This window comes from Megalopta genalis, chromosome 15 (genome assembly GCF_051020955.1).
Source record: "Megalopta genalis isolate 19385.01 chromosome 15, iyMegGena1_principal, whole genome shotgun sequence".
Taxonomy (NCBI): domain Eukaryota; kingdom Metazoa; phylum Arthropoda; class Insecta; order Hymenoptera; family Halictidae; genus Megalopta; species Megalopta genalis.
Window position 1 is genome coordinate 2,834,511 of NC_135027.1, and position 24,011 is coordinate 2,858,521.

Here is a 24,011-nt window from a genome sequence, read left to right on the forward strand (position 1 = left end):
AAAACCAAGGCGTTGCAACAAACTTGCTATCTTTGATTTTCTAGTACATTCTGTATATTTTATGTCACATCTCTTCAGGTCCTCTGATGCGAGATCTATAAAAAACCAGTAACGACTATTAAATAAAAAATCGAATAGAAAGTACATAGATTCAAGTAGATGAAACACACACAAAATACTACAAACATCAAACGATGAATCTACTAAAACGACGGAGGGGAGTAGTGCATTTCCCGGCAATCGACGCAGCACAATTCGCACGGTGCCCAAAGATTCACAATCTACCAAAGCAAAGACCATTAGCACTTCCCTGCAATTTGAATTCTGTATTCCAAACCAGAATTCGAAACGCTATGCGCCGAGATCCGCACCGTCGTCTTTTCCTAATTCAACGTAACGATGCCAGAGGTTACACGCAGCGGGGAGCTCTCTCGTAGCCCGGTCGAAAGCATGATCGAAACCGAAGGACCAGGGGGTGGGGAGGAGGGACGGCGGAAGGTAGATCGGTTCAATGGGGAAGCGGGAATTTCAGGAGCGCCGAGTAATCCGATTATCCGATCGCGTACGAATGCGCTCGCGTAGCCGGTAACCGGCAAACCAGTGTGAAAGTGCTAAACGAGCAATAAGAAAGTAATGGCGATGCTCAAAGCAAGATCTCCAGCCCCCTTGGTGCCGACATGGGCGGCCCGGGGGCGGGTGGAGCCGCGAGGAGGGTCGGCGGAGCGGTACCGCGCGCAATTACGGATTTTGAGTGACAGATGCTCGCCCAGTCGGCAGTCGGAAGATTAAAACAAGTAATCAAAGCCCCAGTAGCCACCCCGGGATGGATATGGATGGATGCATTCCCCTCTCTCTCTCTCTCTTTCTCTCTCTTTCTCTCTCTCTCTCTCTCTCTCTCTCTCTCTCTCTCTCTCTCTCTCTCTCTCTCTCTCTCTCTCTCTTCCGGCCCCGTCGAGCATCCCGCCCGGGCAACCCCTCTGCTCCGATCCGCTCCGCACCGCTCCGCACCCACGCCGCGCACTCTGTCTCCTCGTTTTCGTGGCCGCGCCACATTTCCACCCCTTCAACCCCCGCCGGCGTCGAACCACCAAGGGTAACCCCCCAGCTACTATAATATCCACCTATCAAGCCGCGCTCTGAATGCTCCTTTAAGAAAATGTTCCTTTTCGCGAGCAGTCGCGAGCCTGGCAGAGGTTATTAGACGGCTCCGCGAGGGAAAAAAACGAGGAAGAGGGAGAGCGAGAGAGAGAGAGAGAGAGAGACAGCGGAAGAGGGATAGGACGAGGCTCGAGGGGACCAAAGAGGCTCAAACGACGCGAGTTCTATTTCACCAGAAACGATAGAGGATCCTCTTTGACGCGCGCGCTTTCGCTTCGATCGCTCGCCTGACAATAAACCGACGAGTTTGAGCCGGGCCGACGTCCCCCGCCCACGCATCCGGGGGCGAGAGACGCTCCTTGCGACACCAGCTAATGACTTTAAGCGATTCCGTCCTTGTCGCCGTCTAGGGCGAGGATTTTTCATGCGAATCTATGCTGGATGCTTCCAAATCGGGAGCTTCGTGAGGAACGCTTTGAAAGTTCGCAGCTTCAACTTCGAAAATATTATGAATTTGCAAAGATAGTTTCTAAGGAGTTCAGTTGCAAGATTTTTTCCCGTATTATTTTCTTCAGAGCTCGAATAATTAATTTATCCTCAATAATTCTCTTAGTGGCCAAAGAAAATGCATATTTATCATATGTCTGCATTCACTTCAATGCTTCAATATTGATAACGGGGAAGTAACAGTTATTTCAATTTCAAAGAAATGAATAACATTTACGTTTAGTAGATCCGATTTGAGGTCTGGTTCCTTATTATAAATAAAAGAATGAAGATACTCACGATTCGATGAAGCTTCGTAAATTGATGCTGCATGTTCGTAAGAAAATGGACAAGGAAGAAATGTTGAATGGTGGTTCGACTGTCAGGGTTTGATTAAATTGATCCCGATTGAGACTTCCAGGTGCAATTTGTCCTAAGGAAATTAGATCTCCACGTTGCGCTAGCATTGCAGCTAGCTTCCTCAAAGTCCAAGAATGCGCTGCTGTCGGTACAAGTACCATGTTCGACGATTCGCAGAGAGTTTCGTTAGTGTACAATCGTGCCGTCTTTGGAACGTGTTCTCCCGCCCCTTTAGAATCGCGATATTTTCCGGAAATACGGAGAACCGGGTTCGGGAAACGCTGAACAACCGGCTGAAATCGCGACACGCTGGAAAGCAGTGGGAGGAAGCTTGTGGATTAAACCGCAGCCCACAATAGCCTGGCTACATTTTCCCATTGATTCGCGTTCATCCCTTCTGGAAAGTTTGCGAATTGAATTACACGCGACTCTTCTCTTCTTCCTTTTCTTTCCTCCTTTTTTTCCACAATTTCTATTCCTGGCGTTTTGCCTCGGTTCCTCGACGATGCCGGCCGGTTATCGATTTTCCTTTTGACGCTCGGCCAATTCGTCGTAATGTTCGTCCGATTAAGAGTGAGCGTGGATTATGTCGTCGCCGTCCGGGGGGATTTTCCCGGTCTAATCGACTTCCTAGTCGTCTATCGCCGTCAGTTTGTTCCACCCCCGTGATTGTTGGGGGTGTCGGTGTACGGCTTCTCGTTCTAATTGCTCCTCCTGTTGTTTCGTAACTAACGCTTAAACGACCTTTACATTCGCATCTAACTTCGTTCCCATCGGATATTGCCACTGACAAACTGCACACGCAATTGGCTTAATAATAAAAATTGAATTCGATTCTTGCGTTGCCAAGAATCATGTCTTCGAATACATGTGTAATTACAAATTGGTCGAGCACCGAGTTCTTAGTTAAATATGCGATCGGTTGATGAAGAGCTTCTTCCGCTGAATCTTGGACGTTCACGCGCGCGCGCGCGCGTCCAAAACATCTCTGAAGATTCAGTCACGTGGAGAATACCGGGGAACGTGTCTGCTCGCTCGAATATGTTTAATCTCGAGATTTTGGCTCGCGAAGGACTGGATTGGATTTTATGGGATGGGAGCGGATGAGCCGTTTATCTCGGGCGTCGCTTTTCAGTTTTTCTCCGCTTCCCGTCTACCTTGCGTCACCTTCCTCCGCCAACCCTCTTCTCCGGTTACTTCATCCCTTCCTCGGGGGCATCGCCAGCATCTTTGCGGAATAATAAGCTCTCTCTTATAAATTTATCGGGAACCTAGTCCTTGATACTCGATCCGCCGTAATTAGATTCTGATCGGTACTACCACAACACAGCTGTTTCATATCAACGAATAGTTCTTCCAGTTCGCGTCGAACTATGTTGCATTTCGTGTTGAATGCAACGAAATTGTTTTTACGTCTACAAGAAACTGCATTACTTTCCCTTTTGCTCAAATTACTTGCCAACACGATTTATAGTACTTAATGGTAATTACCGCATGAAATTCTTTATTACATTGATGCGGACGGTTGGATGGATTATAAGGGAACCAGTCGGCACTTTTATAGAGAAAACGTGGAACAGAGGGGGTAATCCTAGACGGACTTTGAAAGATTTGACCCGTCGCTATTACTTCCATCGCCACAAAGAATCAAATTAACCAGCCAAGATTGCTGTTCTCCCTACTCATGGTAGCTCTTCGGATTCCACCCCTCAATCCTCCGCATCTCACGTATATGTACGAGCGATTCACGCACCTTTCTTTTCCCCCTCTTACTTTTTATTCGAGCATCGCGAGCCCTCGTGCCCTTTGCTTCTGATTGAAACGGCCGAGTACACCCTTGTCGGGAGAAATTCTAGCTACCAACAGCATGATTATATAAAGCGCGCATACTATCGTTTATTTAGATCTTTCTCTCCCTCTTTCTCGCTCTCTAAATATTTCATTAGCACAATTTTATGAGGAATGTGCCAGTACAACGTTGCAAACGGTCAGGGATGAAACGAAAAAAATCGCTTTCAAAGAATTTATTGGGTCGAGTACAATATAAAAAAGCTTAAATAAACCCTAGATTCAAAAATGCATAAATACCCTAGATCTGAATACCAATGAGGAGTGTTAGTTCAGTGTTGCAGTTCGTATATATTCTTTTATATTTTAGTACATTATGTTCGAAGATATAATGTCTAGTTCACTGTCTCAAAGTACTCTTTGCTATCCTTTGGATTTGGTTTGATAGTCTTAGACTCTGGCTGCCAGTTGGCAGGGCAAACTTCTCCATGCTTTTCGACAAACTGGAAGGCCTTGATGAGCCTCAATGTTTCATCGACGCTCCTACCAACTGGTAAATCATTCACACTAAATTGTTTCAGTATACCTTCCGTATCTATGATGAATAACCCTCGCAAGGCTATTCCATCTTCGAGCAGAACATTGTATTTAGATGATATTTCCTTCTTAAAATCACTAAGAAGAGGATAGCCCAAATCACCACCTAGTCCACCCTGTTTTCGTGGAGTATTAATCCAAGCCAGGTGACTAAAATGAGAATCTGTAGAAACCCCTATTACCTGAGTATTTAAAGCTTTGAATTCTGAGATCCTTTCACTGAATGCTATTAATTCGGTGGGGCATACAAATGTGCTACAAATAAATATGTTGATGTAACTTTTAAAGATTCATTTGTCTTAGATTTTTATAGAGAAGAGACTTACAAATCTAAGGGATAAAAGAAAAAGACAACGTATTTGCCTTTATAATCACTTAGCTTTATGTCCTTAAACACTCCATCGACCACAGCTGTTCCAGCAAAGTCAGGAGCAGGTTTTTGCACCTGAGGTCGACAACAGAGAAGCTTGGAACTGATGCAGATACTGCGTTCATTCTCAACTAGTATTGGATTCTTAGATTTTGTCACGGTTAACACAGTAGTCACCTGTAAGTATTAGAAACGCATTTATATGACCTATTATTTTACCGTTAATTGTATTCAACAGATTGAAAACATCCTAAAAATTTTAAGATAACATTCAAACTATTCTTTCATCAAATAACGAAAAATTCTTATCCCCGTTAGGTTAAGTAACTTACCGCTTTGTGAACTTGAGGGCGCAAAGACGTTAATAATCGTAACATTATGAATGTACGAATTACTGATTACCTCAATAGTACAATATTTGTATGAGGAAAAGGGACTGTTAATTCCGTTAATCACGAAAATACTTTATTGAACAGTAAGCCGAACGCAGAAAAGTCTGTTTGAGGTTTGGGAAGTTTATATAACTCACTTATCATACGAACGGTGCATGTCAATTAAGGATATCGAAGGAGCTCGTAAAAATCTTTCGAACCAGTGCAGTTTTTGTCTGATCCGACGTCTGTTAAGAATAATTTTATTTAACTATGTACTTCGTATCATCTTTTTGCGAAAAGGTTAAATTCGTCTTATACCAAAGGCAACGTAGAGGGCAGCATCAGTCGGGCGGGATAAAAATCTACATACAGTTGTTCCTCCGTTGTCTCGCGTAAGGCTCAGGAACAGTAAGAGTGGCTTGTCTTAGCCCGTATTGGTTAAGTACTCGCCGTAATCTTATGATTAGGTGCATTTTGAGGTGGCGGGGATGTGAATGTGACGATAGGTAACACGCCAAATTTAATAACTTTGATGTATTAAGTACTAATTAAATAAATATTAATTAATCAATATAATCATATTTTATTCAAATAACAATATTATAACTTTTTAGTTCGTTCTTATTAAATGGAGAAACATATATTTATATATTCATATATATATATAATATATATATAAATTTAAATTGCGAACAGTAATCATTGCATTTTCAATCAGATGCACCTGGTTTCAGCATTTGACTTCCTAATCGAATGATAATTATTTGGAGAATTAGCTCGTTGTTGATGAAACCAGACACACAGTTAGAGATAAGGTTGTTATGCTTCCGACAGTATGAACATATCTTCGTCTATGAACCAGGTAATTTTCAGTAAAAAAGAAAATTCAAGTTTCTTACCTAGTCTCGCGTCTTCGGTTAGTCAAATGAAAATGTAGATATCTTAGATGACATCTTAGATGAATTTTCGGTTAACACAAATATGTCTCTCATGTTTACTTCAACATGTATATGCCTTGAAGTTTTACTACAGAAACTTAATACACACGTCTGCTTACACATAGGCCGTGTACTCCGTACTTAATTCTTTCTTTACTATACACAAAGGCAGACTTTTTACATTGAAAACAACAAAATTATTGACCTATGCAACCTCCATCTGACCACAATATTTTTTTGGTTTCTCGTTATTCATTCTTTCTTCTCTTCTTTTTTAATTGGAAGCCGTAGCAGTCGCGTTAGGAGCTGGTGTTGCGGTCGATGTGGATTCTTCCGTAACAATTCGTCGATTCTTTTTTATCCTCTTCCATTCACCGTTTGTGTAATTCATTTGGAAATGCGTTTCTACTAGCATTGGTACAGTTGTTCCATCCGGTTGTGTTACTTCCTCGATATTTTCAGATAGCATAACCGTGACTATATTTCCCAGTTTTGGACACGGATTATCTGATTAAAAGTAACAAATAGAAAATCAGCAATTTCTCAAGTATTCAAAGTGCTGCAAGATGTTAACAAACTTTAACTAAGTACATACCTCTGGAACCAGCCATAAAACCTAAAATAAGCGCCTTTTCAGGTCTGGTCACTTTGTTGGCGGTTCTGAACATTTCTTGCGCTTCCAGCATTTGTTCTCGCTAATAACATAAAATCAATTGTTATTTCAGAAAGAACACAAATACTTTTCTTGAGCCACTGTGAATGTATTATTCGTACGAACCGTAAGAGATAGACCCTTTCTTGTATTTGCAGCAGCATTGGCCGGTTGTGCAGTAGTTTGTATACGAATCTGGGTAACAGTTTGAGCCGGTCTAACGGTTTGTACCCCAACGGGCGTGCTTTCCACCGGGGTAATAACTGTCGGTGTCGTAACTGGTGCTGTTGTAGTTGGGGTAGTGGGTGTAGTTAGAGTTGTAGCTATGTAACAATAGTTTCATTAATTTCCTGTACATTCAATAAAAATTCACGATACTATAATGTAAGAACGTACAAGTTTGCGAAGTAGTTACTGTAGATGTTCCACTTAGAGTAGTAGGTGTTGCGTAAGTCTGTACAGATGCTACAGGGGTAATTGGTGTGGCTGGTGGATTAATTGAAGCTAAACCTTGAGCATACTCTGGAGTTGTTGATGTTTCTGTTGTGGTTGTCGCTGTTGAAGCTGCAGCAGCTGCAGCTGCTTGAGCTTCTGCCACTTTCTTCTGCTGTTCCTCCATCTCCAACATTCTCTTTCGTTTTTTTGCCTGAGCATATCCAATTGGTTGCTCATTAATGTCCAGTAATTTAATGCCACCATCTTTACGAATTCTACTGCTAAGTGGTGTTCTATTGGACATAGAAGAATTGGTAAGAGATGGAGACCGAAAACCACTTGTTGGAACTCTGCTGGGAATTCCTTTTAATGGTGCTGAAAATGAAAGAATTTGTTAGTTTGTTGTTATTATTTCTGGGATAGTAATTAAAAACAGATATATAAACATACTCGTGTCAGTCATCTTTCTAGGCATGCCTCTACTTCTTACAGGAACTGTGGGTGCGGTACTCTTTTTCAAATTACTTGCAGCGTCTGTACTCTTTTGAAGCAGTTCTGCTCTCAAAGCAGCACTTTTTGGCTTCCTCTTCAATGTGAAGTGCTTAACTGGTGCTGGCTGCTGACCAACCACAGAGGTAAGTGCAGTCTTATTGAGATAATGACATTCTAATGGAAGCATTGCTGGGTCATTTTGTTTCTTTAGAAGTTTTCGGAGGTCATTGACTAGCTCTCCAAAAATAGGTCTATGCTCGTCTAAGTCTGTGATGTCTGTGTTTAAAGAACCCGTAGATGGGAAAGTCTTCATCGCTTCGGATAACATTGATACCCACAGCTCACTGTCGAGGGATGCCACCTCGATGATTTCTTCAAGTTCAACACGCCACTGTATAATTTAATGAAATTACAACATGAGTAAAGTGAAGCAAGTTAGAATATCTTTCAAAAACGCTATTGGTATTCATGAATTGAAATCACGGTTAATTTTACAAGAAAGTTTGATCGTATATATAGCACAGTTGTTTACTAAGCATTTCAAAAACATCTGGCGCTTGAATAAAGTTAAATAAGTAGCGGGCTTACAGTACGTACGCGAATGTAACCAAATATTTACCGCATTAAACACAATAATGTAGATTACATGATTTTTATACGAGAGAAACTATTGTTCCGTTTTACACATGCGTTCAGTGTTTGTAGAAAGCAAACTATCCTTACCTCCTCAACATTTCGCCTCGGTATGTGAAAGAATGAAAGGAGTAATTTGAGTTTAACTTGCGTCTGAAGGTCTGGAAAACAATCTTTGATATTCCGTAACACTTCTGCATTGAGTTGTGAACAAATTGAACTTCCTGTCCAGCTATCATTTGACGTTCCAAGCTTGTTATGAAGCCACAACGACGTATCGCTATCCCTTACATTCGCCATATTGGAGTCGTTTGCTTCATGCATTTGACGTACATTACCGTGGTGCGCCACATGCTATTCCCGCCATAAAATAACGTGACACGCGCCCATAGAATATGTGTGACATAGACGCTGATTCACATAGCCATAGATCATGACATAGGAAGTTTCTCCCTAGCCATAGCATATTCATGGAGAACATAGCACGCGAAATTACGAAAACAAGTAAAGCGTGCACAATGGTCTGGTGCGAAGACATTTTTGGCTTTTCTACATGAGGATATTCTGCATGCAAGGATCCTCGATTACCCTAAAATTCATCCCTGAGCATCGCATCTAACGGTCACTCAACTACATTCGCAGCACCGATCATGTGAACATTCTATTTACATTTCATGGCAGTTCTCGTTGAACATAGTATAAGCTATTGTGCCTGGATGAAAATATATATAATCTATGAAATAGATAACTCTGACCATAACGTTTCCCTCTTATCACCATTTATCGGAGAATATAATAGCTCCGAACGGAGCTTCATTTTTTTTCCAAAAGAGGCGTTTCAATTGGCCCGCGTTTGAATTTCCTATGATTGGTTACGCTATTGACGCTATTAACAAAAGATTTATGTTTTGTGTAACCCACATGAACAGTAGAACAATGGGAAGATGTGCAACCTATGAAGATGTTAGATGATAATAACTACAATGTAGCAACGTAGTAACTGTTAGCAAGCAATGAAACAATGCCCCCACATGTCCTTCGTACCAGTCACATGATACGTCTCGCATGATTTCGCACAATCTCGCATTCTGCATTCAGTCGAATCCCTGCGTCCCTGGCTTTCGGTTTTGGTTTCTTGATACAACGCAGTATTTACATATTTCGGTTGATTATCTAGCGTGACGTAGCAGATTCCTTACTCTGTGCCTCTTAATCGGGGAATACCCTAGTTTTGTTACTTTATCATCTATATGCACATCTTATCATTCGTGAAAATAACTTTGTCGAGTAGAGAACATTATTTTTGTATCTTGCCATATAACTAATTATCAAATAACTTCATCTTTCAAGTCATAAAACCGAAAATAAAATACATTTGGTAAAAAATAAGTAAGTAACAAACTCAAATTATTAAGATCATTCCAATAAATTAATGTAATCGTTTCTAAATTATTATCGACGCTTTGCATGCATATATTTTTATTTTGGTGAAGAAACTAATAGAGAAATGGCAGTGAGTAAAACATCACTAACACCTTTATCTGGTGTTGGAGATATGACAGCAAATTGGCTGGAATGGAAAAATCAATTTGTCGAGTATTTAAAAATAAATAGTTATACTGCAAAATCAGAGGACTTAAAAATCCATTTATTAAAAGAAAATATTGGACAACATGGTCTACATGCCATAGATGCAATTAATAAAAACTACAATGAAAAAGCTTTAAATAATTTAGAAATATTATTAGAGAAACTTAATATATTCTTCAAAGTTCCAAAAAGTGAAGTTGTAGAACGATACAACTTTTTCACTCAATCACTTAAGAAAGGTCAATCAATTGATAACTACATACTTGAATTGAAGGTAAATTTTCTTAACAAGATTTTCTATACTTTCTTCATATTAGTGAACATATATTATATTTGTACTACTATTTCATGTTTAAGGAGAAAGCAGAAACTTGTAAATTTGAAAGCTTAACAGACAGTTTAATTAGAGATAAAGTAATTACAGATATAAAAGACAAACAGCTTGTGTCAAAACTACTGAAAACAGAAGATCTCAATTTGATCAAATTAATGTCCATTTGTCATGATTATGACAAACTTAAGCAAGCACAGATTGAAGCTTCTAAAAAGAATGTTAATTTAATAAAATCGAATACTGATAATGAAACTAAGACAAGTCCTAAAAATGATAACAGTAATATTAAGAAAATCGATAATCAAAATTGTGAGACTAAACCTATGGAGTTCAAACGAAATTGTCGGAAATGTAATCAAAGACATAAGCTGAAAGCTTGTCCTGCTTGGGGATACAAGTGTGAGAAGTGTGGTGAGCGTCATCACTTCACTCATTGTTGTCCAATGAACATATTAAATATTAATGAGAGAGAGGTAAATCTAAACAATATCTTCTCTACTGCATCACAAAATATGTAATGAAAAATATGAACTCTATATATTTCTGCAGAATTAAATTAATTACTGTTACAATTATATTTTGTTCTACATTTTAGATAAATCCAGTACCAGGCATATCAAATCGCAATATCAATCACCAAAACAATGCATCAAAGGTAAAAAATAAAAGATTTTATTTGTGTAACTTCCATTCATTTCTATTTAATTTTTATATTCCTTGCTTTTTAATGTTTAGCCCTCTTTTGGAATTCCAAACAATATGAGAGGAGCATATATGGTATATTTTACAACATTTCCAATGTTAATGATATTTTAATTTGTAACATTTCAAGAGAAGTAAAATACCTATACTTGTTCTAGGGTCCCAGTGCTCCACCTATTTCTGAAATTGATAATACCTTATATCCGAATCTAAATGATTATAAAAAACCAGCTAAAAATGTGGTAAGATTCTAGATATTTGTACAGATTATAGCAATCGAAATAGTTTTGATATTTTCTAAAAGTTTTAAACACCTTGCTTATAAGTTTACAGATAAATCAAAATATTAAGTATAATGAAACGCTCCAAAAAAATACACCACCATTGGTAATGTTCTTAAATTATTATTATTTTAAAGCATTATAAACATTATAATGCTTTTTTAATTTCATTATATAAATCGATAAAATCCACTGATTTTTATATGTGCAGCCTCCAAATCCTAGAGCACGTGATGGCAATATACATAATACACCAATTAATCCAACTAAATCAAATAAGGCGAATTCAAAAGACTCGTGTAGGATATCGTAATAATAAATAAACAAGTTTAAATATTTTAAAAATACAATATGAATTTATGTTGGTTATAATTTGAATAATTTAGAAAACTGAAGTACATGTTTATTAGCAGTAAGAAAACAAATTTATATATTAGAATTATGTATTATGAGCAACAGTAAATAAATTTTAACTTTGATATACAACGCAGTTACATTGGTCCCTAAATTAAATTAAGATCGATCGCTGGGAACATTAAATGAAATAAATGGCACATTAAGTGTATATTATCGTCTTTTGTTTAGTTTATGATAATTTTGGAAAATTAATTAAAACTATATGCATATAGCTACAATGTTTCTGCTCATTATTAAAGATTACTGAATACATTTATTGTTTGTTCACGTTTTAAGCAGATACTGTCATATAACATTGACCAACTGATACAAACCATTTATTAACAAATTAAATAAATAAAGCACTAATCTCTTTGGTATGAGACTCACTCGAGAATTGCAATTAAAATTGTTGTATTACATTTCTCTTATACATAACATAGTGCTTCATAACTGGTTCATATATTTCTATTAAAATTCGTCACTTCTTCATTCTTAATTTGTATCGTACAGCAGTACAATAAATAAACATTGTAAATTCAATCATGATCAATCAATTGCCTCCCACATATGAAATCGATGCTTTACTGATTTGTATAGTTAGAAGCTATAAAATTATATTCCAATATATTAAATAATTCAACATTTACAAGACTATGATTATCTTTTCGTCAATCGATATAAAAAGCATAAATTCTTATCTTACATTACTAAATCACAATTAATCGGTAATGCTTATGTTGTAGTTATGTATTGACAACATTTAGTTTTATAAATGTGGATGAAACAGATTTCTGATATAAAATTGAACATCAAAAATCGGTAAACGCCAAAAATATTTTGCACTTTAAAAATAGCTCTTTCGAATTTTTCATATCGATATAGTAAAACAGTAGAAAATACTAACAACAGTAACAGTAAAATTCGTTCTAAAATGGTGTTACTGTGCGGAAGATAGTATAAATGCCTAATATAAAAATTTATAAAAATACGCAGTAAAAATGGTAATATTAGCCTCTAATCATTGTGTTATGCATAATTTATATATATATATATCTTACGAAGGATGAAGTCTTTTATGAATGAACAAATTTTCATATTGATGACATTGATTTTTTAAATACGTGCACTATGTAATTTAACATTCAAATGTAAGGAGGACATCTTGTTTTCGTTTCTGTAGATATGTTTGTACAATTATTAAATTATATAAATGGAAAAATGTGCTTCCATAAACAATCGCATATTTTTGTCACGATTCTATTAGTGATGTACATAATTTGTTCGGAAGTTCCTTAAATTGGATGGAATAAAGGCAAAGCTCAACTAATATTTATATATAAAGAACATTAATAATCTTATATAATTTGTTAGTTACTGGCGATATTAGTAAACGCTTTCGTATTTATACAGGAGACAAAGGTACAGACAAGAAGTATAAATGGTAACTTTCTACTCATCCACTGTGAAACCACAGAACAAGTATAGAATAGATCTATTATCTCTCAGGTATTCCGATATACTGATGTCATAAAAATATTGTAAAATAGATTTTATATTATTCCTAATCAAATTAACGTGTAATTTTTACTGCGTTCAATTTTGAAGTCTTTATCAATTAAAAGGATTGTAAATCCTTTTCCATTATATGTTAAGGTTATATTTAGAATATGTAATATTCTAAACCGCATCGACACTGTTGAACACAAAATATGTTCAAGCTCGTTCTAAATATTGTTCGGGATAAAAGATTCCTATAAATATTATTATTAGACTCAGTATACTGGCAAGAAAAATGATCATGAAAAGAAATTATGTCAAGTTACGGACGGATCTCGACTAAAATTATCTGCATCACCGGTAGAAAGCATGAGCTTATTTAAACTGTAAGGCGGTCTTTTTGGTTTCGGTGGTGGTGTAGGCGGTTTCGTCTGAACGTCAAGATCATCTGTTGGTGTTGGAAGTTTGTTTTTTGACCAATGCCCTAGAGGTCTGTTCAAGTTATTCAAGCTACCTGTTCCGCAATGGGAAGCAGGTAATTCGTCCGGAAGATTACAATAATCGGCTTCGCGTGTTTTTACAGGCAAAGGTGGCGGTGGATCGTCCTCGGACGCCGTGCTATCTGTTGTGCCAATACTGTCCCTATTTCCTTTTCCTAAACTACTCGAATCCGTGCCGTTGTTTATATTCCTTAAGTAATGTTGAGATTGGCCAGACAACCGATTGCTTATTCTCCTCTCTTTTTCGATTTCCGATCTCAAAGGACGTTTTGGTGTTAGCTGCAGAAAAAAAGAATTTCTATTTTAGCTACTATAACACATTACTTTATCATGTAGAGGTAAACATGACCCAACTTTGTTATTACTGTAAATAATGGAACGCTTGTACCTCTTGACGAAGTTCGAATATTGGTGTTGTAGGAAAACTGGATATTAATGGTGTAATAGGACTTGATATACATTGCGAGACTTCCGGTGTGGTGTACCATTGACTCGTTGGTTGATCATTTTTGGTTGAGGTAGAAGAGTCACTTTTCCGTGAACTCCTACGCTTTGAATCCTTTTTTTTATTTGTTCCTGGACTTGGGCTTCCTAGTGCCTTCTGCAGAGAGGCCGTTGACAAGATGTGTGAACGTATTGATGCGTTTCTGTATAACAATGATACATGTCATATACAAAATATTCATATCTTAGTTACTTACTGATAGGAAGATCAAATGTTTAGAATCCGCGTTAATATTAGTGTCTTTACTAATAATTCACTATTTACCTATTTAGCGGGTTAACCAGTTGGTATCGGAGGTGCTTAATCCAGGGAAAAAAATGATGACAAAAACAAATTATACCAAAAAGTGCCATGCAAATGGAAAATATAGTAGTAGGAAAATAGAAGCAAACTGAATATATATATATATATTTTTATATTATATATAGATTATATATATATGTGTGTGTGTGTGTGTGTGGTTTTCATAACTTGTTTCCTTTTTATAGTAAGTTAATGATATGCATTGATCGAAAAAAAATAAATACAGAATTATAAAATGGTAACAAGGAAATAATGAAACGCATACGTACAATGGATATGTTAGCTACAGTATATTAAAAAATTTAAGCAAAGTGGCAAAAGAAATTTGAACACATGCATATTCATGTACGTGCATATACAAAAAATAATGCTAAGTGCGAAGAAAGGATAATAGGATATTGTGTTTATCAGGTCCAACAGCGAAATTCCTGAAATCATATATACATTGTTCTAATATTCATTCTTGGAAAATGTTAATAAGAAAAATGATAGACCAGTATGTATGTATTAGAGATAGTAAAAAGTAATAGAAGATATATATTAATGATTAGAACAATTCTCTCATATGATTGTGACGTGTTTACCTTGATAAACTGACGTTCTGAGTACCGGAAGGCGGTGTACTGTTGTTAAAATTGAATGATGCGAACGACTTGAATGTTGCAACTTGAGATCTTGTAAGAGAGGATACCCTGGAGTGAGTTCCACAGCTGAACGACATAATTAGAAAGTAACCACATAACTTTATAATGAGAAATAAGGAAGCACTAATAAAAGAAGAAAGACAATATCCTCACAAACATATTAACATTTAAAAATGGAAAGAAGTTAATAAAATGAGACCGCAGCGTTTATAATTCAGAGCGCGACCTCGAATGACAAAATTGGTCATCTTATTACTATGTAATTTTGCTTGTACACTCATTTCTTATTACTTCGAAATCTGCCAAAGATATTTAAAATGTTGTGTCTCGCGATTTATTTTATACAACGCACCTCTTCTTTGTTTTTACACGATGTACATATTTGAACTTCTTTTATATTTACATGCGTATGAGTATTCACAATATAATGTAAAAATTATTTCAAAAACACATATATTTATGATCCCGTACCAAAGCCAATGACATTTTAGTGATCACAATAGCACATTAAACAAAACTAGTGTTAGTACAAATAGTTGCGATATTTAACAGCAAATAACGGTTATGAAAATCAAATAAGTATTACTCACTCTGAATTTGTTATGTTTGACTCTGACAAACGATGACTGTCTCCCTTTGACGACTGCGGTCTTCGCATAGTGACAGTTTGAGACAAAGTTTCGAATTGTAAATCGCAAGTCTGCAATAATAACATATTGATGAGAGAACTATATAAGAAAAGTATGAGTTCTGTCGACATACCCTTTTTCCGTATTTTGCTTCAACTTGACTTCGCATGGATGCAAAACAGTGTTCCAGACGTTGATGGAACGGTGTCAATTCGAAAGGAGCGCGTGTTTTATGCAATTGCAAACCAACGCTCAACAGCGGTATCTGATCAGCAATCGATCCTTCTAGCTTGAGAAGATCTGAGTTTTCTTCTGGATGAGAAGTACGATATTCAGGATTAAGAAAAGCTTTCTCATAGTTATCTATGCCACCCATTACCGCTGGGTCCAGTATGCCATTCAATTTCATACTGAGAGGGTTAAGTGGAAGACTGTGATCCGCTTTGTGCGCTATAATTAAATCTCGCAACATACTATTTGTAGCTTCCATCGTTTCTATCGCGTTACGAAGGGGGCTAACTAAGTAAGTTTCGCTAGACGTAACAGGGAAGCATCTGAGAATGCCTGGCAAGGGATAACTTGTAACTAATACTGTCCTTTCCAACCATAGTGAAGCGAATTCATTGTTAGCAACAGTCTCCCTTTCTTTGTCACCAGAATTTGCCATAACTAAGAGTATATCCTTCTTCGGCGCTGGCCTCGAAAATCGAAAACGTTGAACATCGTTCACTCTGTGATATCTAAACCGCAATTAACATTATTATGCACTATTCTGCACAAGTTTGAAAATAAGTTCGAATTCCTAGATCAAAACCATATTTTTACCTGAGAACTGCTTCCGCTGTTATAGGTTTCCCGCTGAGTCGATGCCTTTTTTCATCCATTAGAGGATCCACTCTATTAATTTGTACATACTGATGATTAGACTCTAGTATCTCTGGAGTAGGAGGACACAGTCTGTTCATTGGTTCCGCATTTGGTAGCTGATTTAACGTTCGCGAACAAAAATCGCTTAGTCTCTCGTACTCCCTTCCACGGTAAATAAATACCTAAAACAAATATCTATAACTCCCTATAATTCATGTACAATTGTAAATGATTCATTAATATACCTTGTTCTGTAAAAATGCAGGATGCCCGCGACCATAATAAGCGACTCTAAAATATTCTGGTTCCGGTCGTAGTTGTTTTACTATGGCATCATAAAACTTAGCCATCCGTTGCAACAACATAGAGAGCTGTAGGTAATCAAACGTTTCTTCTTCGTATTGCGCGACAAGCTCTTTGCACACGCCGAGTGCGCATTCCCACATCTTACCCTTATCAAAATAATCAATCATGTCGTTATACAATGCTTCTTTCAATTCACGATGCGTTTGACATGACAAGTACCTATTTTGAAAAACCATAATCTATAATAATCGAGAAATTCAAAATGATGATATAAAATTGTTCATTCCATGTCTATACCTGTGCGATCGTAATAGAGGTGGCAACGACTGATCGCTCCATGCTAATAATTGACTATGTAGTTTCAATGAGTATGCTGCTTCGGTGTAATTATCACACTCTAGGTGCAATTCGCAAAGCTTATTTACATATCTGAAATAAAATGTAAATTTTCTGGTAAAACACTGACACCACTCATTATCAACAAAATATTGATAGCATTCTCACCTGATATACATTTCTTTCCTATTTATATCGGAGTAAAATTCTAATAAGTTCACAATACATAACATTCTATGTTCCTGAGACTCTGAATGGATGATATCACGGTACTGTAGCAATCGCTCCATGAGTTTGGATATTGTATCGACGAAACGTAAACCTTGTTCTCGCATGGTTGAATGATTCTCGCAATGATCACCCATCACTTGTGTCCATAGAGTTCGAAATTGTTCATCTCCTCTTCCCCCCTCAACCTATTAGGATATTATATAAATATATGATGTAGTCAACTGAGGGGGAAAGAAATGATATTTACTACCAGATCAAATCCTACCAATATATCCAATTTCGCAATCATTTCGTTCTCGTATTCTGTAAAATTAGCTTTTATATGAGTAGCATCCCTTTTCGTGTCCCCGTACCCTTCGACAATGCGTGAACTATAATACTCGCACTGCATCATATCAAAGAATATGGGTATGGTTGCCTTTCTTAATTCGCTTTCCGGAATTAACGCCATTTCTAATATCGCTCCTACCAGCGCAGGGACAAACAATATTTTATGTTGTCCCAAATTGAACCACATCGAACGAATTTCGAAAGCTGTCTCTCTGCAATAAAAATATTATATTCTTTTCTATTGCGTTTAAGTAATTGTGATATATAGGTATACCTGCGCATATCGTTGTAACGCAAAACAATGCGATTGAGTTTCGATGATGTGAACGTTTCCAACTGCAAAGCCGGCTGAGTCAAGAACGCGATTGCACAATGGAAAAAATTTGACCAAGCCTGCTGCTCGAAATTAGTAAAGAAACAATCTCTGATCGTACCAGAGAAAAAACGCAGTGACTTCAAAATTATGCTGTTTTGAAGCATTATCATGTCACACCAATCATTCGGGAACACGCTTCTTGAAACTAAATCTTTAAACACCAATAATATTTCCATGAGGAAGTCAAGCAAGTCGAATTTAGTTCCAAAGTGGTTTATATAAATCTCATAATGTTGTTGAGTCATTTGTCTGAAATATTTATATTCATTTATTATATATTTTATAGTTTATTATAATACTTGGTTCTTTACCTGAATATTGCTAACATAACTGAAACTAGATTTCCGACTAATGAATTTTCTCTATCCATGGATATGACGGTTTGTATAATGGTTCGTAAGGCTGTAAGCATGATCTCTTTAACATCCTGCATTGTGCTTCCTATGTCTTTTCTAAATGTTAATTCCAATATGTCAGATAAAATCCTGACACATAGTTCAACCTACATAAACACAAGATAGAAATGTGCCCTTAGTATACTTGCTAGTCACTTCTAAATACTCTTGTGAAAACTTAATCAAAGAATATAAGTTAAAATTTAATATAACGATAATCAGCAATCCTGAAAGTCTAACATAAAATACTCATCCTACGTAGATATCAGTATAGTTCTCATGTCATTAGCAACCACCGTGCCAATAATCCAAAATAAATCTCGCACTTTAACTCGCCACGTATGTCTCAGCAATTACCTCTTCGGAATAGCCGCGGTGCTGTTTGAGTCGATGTCGATTCTCACCAAGCAGCCTGGCTACCTTCGCCACGCTTTTTCCAGTCGTACTTGACAGCCCCTTTTTAGGCCAATAACCAAAACCAAACCAAACACAAAAAAATGAAACAACCCTATGTTAGTCAGAATATAATGCCAGCTTATACGAGAGAAAAATATTACAATTATAACTTCAATATCTGACCACCACCTAAGAGAAGTCGTACCGCATGCAAATGAAACACAATGTCCCCAAAAACAATAGGATAGTCGGATAGTCGAACTACGCTAAATGTAAGAAACAATATAGAGGGTATCTATGCAATGTCCTTTGCTGAGCTGGTTCTGATCATTACTTCAATGATGCTTCTTTTTTTTTTTTTAATTTGTGTAGAACAGAATAAAAAGACAAGATATATAAAATCTAGATATTTTGTGAACGTTTTCAAATAAGCAACAATTCCATGTCATTATTTTATGAGCTCATGCTGTACCAAGAACAGAAATGAATGCTTCATTCCTCATGCTCTTAGACAAATTTGCGTAGAGAATGCTTTCGAAGAATGATATAAGATTCACAGAAAGATGCGTGGCGAGAGGATGTCAGGCTGCACGGAAAGCACGAATAGTGGTACTATTAAGTATCACAAGTTGTACAGGAAAGTTTTAAATGCAAATGAAAAGCTCCGCTCACATTTTCATTATGACAATCGACAAGCGACATGAAGAAATCGCAATTGTCTCGAACACAAGTCACGCATACCTGGGTCTAAGCGTTGTTACATCACACTGGTATTAACATGAACGAAGCTTCAACAAGAATATATCAAGTTACTCATGAAAGTATTCTGCATTCGAAAAAATTCTCAATATATATTAACATGGATACAAAATATGAATGCACTTTAATGAATAACATGAATATTTCATTTCTTCCATAATGTACAATTTAATAGCTTCGCAGTATATCTTACCTCTTCTTTAGCTTCCAATAAATCTCGAACCAAAATAGTAATCCTAGGCAATAAAATTGCTCTACATTCTGCCTTTAAAAAGAGGGGACTGTGAACGATGTCGTTTACTGTCATCATTTTCTGTTTAGTTAATCTGCCTGTTGGCAGAGTAACTAGTAAATCAGTTAATATTGTGCTTAACTGTTTGCCACTATATACTCGCAATAAATGAGGTATAGTTGTCGGTAAATATTTAAGACACGCTCCTTGTACCAATAAGGTACTGTCCGTTTCATGTCTCATAAGTTCAACTATCGATTTCAATAGTTCCGTTAAGGTCTGAGAAAATTCTTCTTCGTCTTGGTTCAACCTATTACAATAGTATCGTTTTGGTGAAAACAACTATTAAATGTTTTTACGGCATTGACGTAGAAAAGAACATACTCGGTAAATAGAAGACGAGATTCAACCACAAATCGCATACAGTATTGAAGGCTTTTCATTGTTTTAAGAAGTATATCACGCTCTTGTCCGTCATTGTTACAGGCATTATCTATACGTTTACGTAATACTGCAATTAATTTCTTGTAAGCGAGTGTCGCTGAAAAGCTCTCAGAAATGTATAAATCTAATACTGGTTGAAAGTGTTGATACTTTCTATCAGACACTAAACCAATAATGAACAACAAACATTCGAACACCATATCGTCGTAGACATCACTATCCGAATTACTCATTAGTATATTAAATAAAGCATCCAGAACATCCTGTAAAACGACTGCTGTAGCTTACACACATTAATACATTTTTTTTTATCTAATCCAATTTATCTACCTGTAAAAACTTAACTACTTCTTCACCATCGACTTTCATCAAAGCAGCTAAAGATTCTCTTAAATCCGTGTTATGCGATGCCCAATTCAATAAGCCTAACAAATCTATATTTTGTGTCAGTTTTGTTGAACAAATATTGGTGGCTATGAGAAAACTATCCTTAGTACTCAAAGTAAGTGCTCCTAAGGTTGGTTTCTTTTCAACGTTTAGTTCCACCTAAAAAAAACTCAAATTGTATGCGATGTTTAAATGTGTTTTTATTGTGGTTTAAATGTTGATTCAAAAACTTTCTTACCAATTCACCCCTAGTCGATGGAAGTTTCAAATACGAGATATCAATTTCCTCATATTTTTTTTGGTCTAGTTTATAAACTAGCAATTCGTGCTGTATATCTCGCAATGTGGTCCCGTTACGTTGCATCAATTTCACGTAACTTAAGGCGAAAGGTTTTTCTGATTTATCTTTTGCTTCATTCGAACTACGATGTTTGAACGTGAATTTTAAGTGGGCTTGTTTGAATTCTTCAATGGGTATAGCAATTTTGAAAGTTTCACACCATCTTGGCTTGTCTTCATGATAATAAATGACACTACGATATTCGTCAATTGGTGATGCTCCACCACCCAGGGTCATAACACCTGGTATTGGAGTACCAAATTCATTGCATACTTTAACCTATGGAAATATAAAATGATAATAGATGGACAAAGTCATAAGTTTTGCAAAATAATACCAACCGTAACTTCCACATTCTTATCGGTAGACTTTGATCCTTTATTGAATTCACCACTAATCAAAGTTAGATACAGGTCATTTCTCACATCACCCGGTAAAATAACTTCCGGAAAGCCCATCTTCCTTGCGATAGCAACGTTACCGAGTACTAAGTGAGGATTTTCATCTCGAACCTAAGTCACATTAATATTTTATAAGTATTTTTAAAAAGCATATAGTAGATCTATAGTTTTTAGAACTTAAAATCGTACTTACCTGTTTTGGATCTCCTCTGAGTAACTTCATACTAGCCCACAGCCCCTGACCACCAGTAAAGCTGCCACTATTGCAGTTACCACTTTTTTGAATGCTTGCTTCCTTTTGGGAAAGAATTCTTCGTAATGTGCCATCTAAACTTTCTTTCTCACAACATCTGAAAAAAATAAGCAGCACCAACAAAATAGATCTATCCAAGTCGTGTTCATAAGTAGGTTCTTATGAATACATTGACAATATAAATCAACACTTTATAAGAAATGTAGTTTATGAATGAAATTGCTATGTTCTTTTAGATAACTATTAAGTCATCACTGTTAGATTATGTCAAAATAGAATTTTATGCTTACTGTATAAATGGAATGAAATGATGGTGATCTGAATCACCTTCAAGTTTGCCAGTAACGTACAAAGTGATATCCATGGCTGCTACACCAAAAGGTCTCCTCATATTTTCAGCGCTTTTAGTTTTTTGATGAGCCTGTGCAACACTTGAGCGTCTGTGATCAATATCTTTAGCTTCCATACCACCTACCCTAATTACATAACAAGCTAAATAAACCTTATCCCTGGCCAGGTCACGAGAACCAAGGTCAGTAAATAGAACTCGAAGATTATGAAGTTGATCTATGTCCCTGGCTAATCCTTCCTTGCTCCATGAAACTACATAGTTTTCAGTAATTGCTTTCATTTCACGACCATCATACAGTGTCAATAATAATTCAACATCTTCAGTCATTTTACATACAAAATTCCTTACACTAACAAAGAAGATATGTGAATAAACAGGTGCTTGTGGCTTTGAAGGCTTCTTTTTCATATCATTAGCTGCCTTTCTTATTCTTTCAGCAGCTGTTTCATGATGATAATACAACTGAATTGTACTTGTTTGTTCAGGATTAAGGACATTTCCTTGATCATCCCGAACAACCATATCCAGACCCAATAACTGATTACCAGTGTCAATCCTAGCTGTTGCTAGTCTTTTCATGTCTTTCAACTCATCCACTGTCAATGTGCCACTTAAAATTTTGCTTCTGTACTCTATTAATTCTAAAAGTTGCTGTTTCATGTTTAAGAAGTGTTCTGAATGAATCTATAAAGATATACAGAAATTGTCACATAAAATCTTTTTTATTAATTACTATAAATGTTTTCAACTATAGTAAATATCTTTTATTGCACATACCACATATAAATGCTTCCAATGATGCCCCCATTCTCTCAAAACATTAGTAATTTCATGTATCAGACAATCCTTACTTTTTGATTCTTCTATAATATGTATGTAGGATTTTGGGAAGATTCCTGATGTTCCATTAATTTTGCTTCGTCCATAATACCAGTCTCCACACTCTGCTGATATATGTACCACTTCCCCAACTGTTAATTGTATGGTATGGGGGGACTCGCGCGCGTATGCAAAGTTATCAATGGCTGTGCAATAATAAATAATTAGGTACACTTAAGTATCATATTTAGTATGTCACCTTTTAATATTTAAACTACTTGAATGACAAGAATAATATCAATAATACAAATAAGCAATAGAGAATAAAGTTTTATTATCAATTATTGCTAATAAATAAAACAATATAGGCTACTAACTATTTTAACATATATAAACAAAAATAAATATATCTTTCAGTTGATAAGAATAAAAAGGTTACCAAAAGAATAAAAGAGAGACTAACAAAAACAGTGACATGTCATGTAATTATTATGCAAACGATAATGTTAATGACGTTATGAATCGTTTCGACGATACCCACGAAACAATTAAACATTTCTCAATGATGGAAATAAACTGACTATATCTTAGTTTAAATAAAAGAACAATGAAACTTAAATGGGAAAATTCTTGCGAGTTATTGAGTGGCGCGTTAAACAAGAGCTAAAATTTTATCAGGCTGGGGCACCTCCCAGGATGTTAGAGCTTACAAAGGCCAAATTAATAATATTCTACGAATTATTACTTACCCACTCCTAGATGTCCTTTAACCTTCGCCCATGCCATTGTCATCCTCATTGAAAATTAGCTATAACAATATATGTACACTAATTACATTTCGATGGACACGGTTGTCGTGCGAGTAAAATACGATACTTTTTATCTTGACATCTAATACAACTATACGCAGCGAAACACGATACTACTGCCTCAATATTGTCACAGTGATGGAAACCAATGGAAACACGAATAAAGTTAAATACACCATGAACTACATCTCATTTTATAGATCGTATTTTAACGTTGCGCACATTCTTCTTCGTGAAAAACCGGGAAAAATGAATGATGTATATGTACGTACATAAACATGCATATGTATGTATGTACACATCTTCTACGTTTCTAAACTAATTTAATTAGCCGAGATGAATAAAATATATGAAATGTATTTCTACGATGA

At 36.3% G+C, this 24,011-nt stretch overlaps 4 protein-coding genes across 10 annotated transcripts; 1 reads left to right on the top strand and 3 right to left on the bottom strand.

Moving 5' to 3' along the window:
• Window positions 1–3,953: 3,953 nt before the first annotated feature.
• On the bottom strand, window positions 3,954–5,417 carry Tpx-3 (thioredoxin peroxidase 3). Its single transcript, XM_033484858.2, has 3 exons — window positions 5,032–5,417; window positions 4,656–4,876; window positions 3,954–4,584 (listed from the first exon to the last, which is right to left on the bottom strand). Exons 1-3 carry the CDS (start codon window positions 5,074–5,076, stop codon window positions 4,128–4,130), a joined length of 723 nt encoding a protein of 240 aa, XP_033340749.1. The 5' UTR covers window positions 5,077–5,417; the 3' UTR covers window positions 3,954–4,127.
• Window positions 5,418–5,636: 219 nt separating this feature from the next.
• On the bottom strand, window positions 5,637–8,562 carry Nelf-A (Negative elongation factor A). The gene is made up of 6 exons (XM_033484845.2): window positions 8,314–8,562; window positions 7,549–7,981; window positions 7,060–7,473; window positions 6,790–6,986; window positions 6,607–6,706; window positions 5,637–6,518 (listed from the first exon to the last, which is right to left on the bottom strand). The coding sequence occupies exons 1-6, from the start codon at window positions 8,545–8,547 to the stop codon at window positions 6,286–6,288; spliced, it is 1,611 nt and encodes a 536-aa protein (XP_033340736.2). The 5' UTR covers window positions 8,548–8,562; the 3' UTR covers window positions 5,637–6,285.
• Window positions 8,563–9,303: 741 nt separating this feature from the next.
• On the top strand, window positions 9,304–11,616 carry LOC117229340 (uncharacterized). Of its 2 annotated transcripts, none has more exons than XM_033485776.2 (8): window positions 9,304–9,612; window positions 9,717–10,087; window positions 10,171–10,620; window positions 10,743–10,802; window positions 10,883–10,924; window positions 11,008–11,091; window positions 11,183–11,236; window positions 11,342–11,616. In XM_033485776.2, the coding sequence occupies exons 2-8, from the start codon at window positions 9,731–9,733 to the stop codon at window positions 11,441–11,443; spliced, it is 1,149 nt and encodes a 382-aa protein (XP_033341667.2). In that variant the 5' UTR covers window positions 9,304–9,612; window positions 9,717–9,730; the 3' UTR covers window positions 11,444–11,616. The 2 variants fall into 2 exon arrangements, with proteins under 2 accessions (XP_033341667.2, XP_076382713.1); XM_076526598.1 differs by having other exon boundaries at window positions 9,306–9,612; window positions 11,176–11,236.
• mbc (dedicator of cytokinesis protein myoblast city) lies at window positions 11,465–23,806 on the bottom strand. Of its 6 annotated transcripts, XM_033485762.2 has the most exons (23): window positions 23,708–23,789; window positions 23,581–23,639; window positions 22,790–23,037; window positions 21,951–22,696; window positions 21,601–21,757; window positions 21,348–21,518; window positions 20,905–21,285; window positions 20,610–20,825; window positions 20,220–20,542; window positions 19,797–20,145; window positions 18,806–18,904; window positions 18,365–18,555; window positions 17,952–18,302; window positions 17,613–17,889; window positions 17,285–17,532; window positions 17,078–17,209; window positions 16,720–16,999; window positions 16,433–16,656; window positions 15,741–16,347; window positions 15,569–15,678; window positions 14,919–15,044; window positions 13,915–14,173; window positions 11,465–13,805 (listed from the first exon to the last, which is right to left on the bottom strand). In XM_033485762.2, the coding sequence occupies exons 2-23, from the start codon at window positions 23,627–23,629 to the stop codon at window positions 13,344–13,346; spliced, it is 6,006 nt and encodes a 2,001-aa protein (XP_033341653.2). In that variant the 5' UTR covers window positions 23,630–23,639; window positions 23,708–23,789; the 3' UTR covers window positions 11,465–13,343. The 6 variants fall into 6 exon arrangements, with proteins under 6 accessions (XP_033341653.2, XP_033341654.2, XP_033341652.2 ...); XM_033485763.2 differs by having other exon boundaries at window positions 21,601–21,754; window positions 23,581–23,804; XM_033485761.2 differs by having other exon boundaries at window positions 23,581–23,804.
• Between the last annotated feature and the right edge of the window lie 205 nt (window positions 23,807–24,011).

Bases quoted from the DNA above. Each gene is read 5' to 3' on its own strand.
- Tpx-3 (XM_033484858.2), bottom strand. From the start codon at position 5,076: ATGTTACGATTATTAACGTCTTTGCGCCCTCAAGTTCACAAAGCG. The intron at 4,877-5,031 runs GTAAGTTACTTA...TAATACTTACAG, and splicing joins GCCCTCAAGTTCACAAAGCG to GTGACTACTGTGTTAACCGT. The intron at 4,585-4,655 runs GTAAGTCTCTTC...ATTTATTTGTAG, and splicing joins TTCTTTTATCCCTTAGATTT to CACATTTGTATGCCCCACCG.
- Nelf-A (XM_033484845.2), bottom strand. From the start codon at position 8,547: ATGCATGAAGCAAACGACTCCAATATGGCGAATGTAAGGGATAGCGAT. The intron at 6,707-6,789 runs GTTCGTACGAAT...TTATGTTATTAG, and splicing joins GAAAGGGTCTATCTCTTACG to CGAGAACAAATGCTGGAAGC. The intron at 6,519-6,606 runs GTATGTACTTAG...ACTTTTAATCAG, and splicing joins TTTTATGGCTGGTTCCAGAG to ATAATCCGTGTCCAAAACTG.
- LOC117229340 (XM_033485776.2), top strand. From the start codon at position 9,731: ATGGCAGTGAGTAAAACATCACTAACACCTTTATCTGGTGTTGGAGAT. The intron at 10,088-10,170 runs GTAAATTTTCTT...TTCATGTTTAAG, and splicing joins ACTACATACTTGAATTGAAG to GAGAAAGCAGAAACTTGTAA. The intron at 10,925-11,007 runs GTATATTTTACA...TACTTGTTCTAG, and splicing joins ATATGAGAGGAGCATATATG to GGTCCCAGTGCTCCACCTAT.
- mbc (XM_033485761.2), bottom strand. From the start codon at position 23,629: ATGAGGATGACAATGGCATGGGCGAAGGTTAAAGGACATCTAGGAGTG. The intron at 16,657-16,719 runs GTATATTAATGA...TATTTGTTTTAG, and splicing joins CTGCATTTTTACAGAACAAG to GTATTTATTTACCGTGGAAG. The intron at 16,348-16,432 runs GTAAAAATATGG...ATTGCGGTTTAG, and splicing joins ACAGCGGAAGCAGTTCTCAG to ATATCACAGAGTGAACGATG.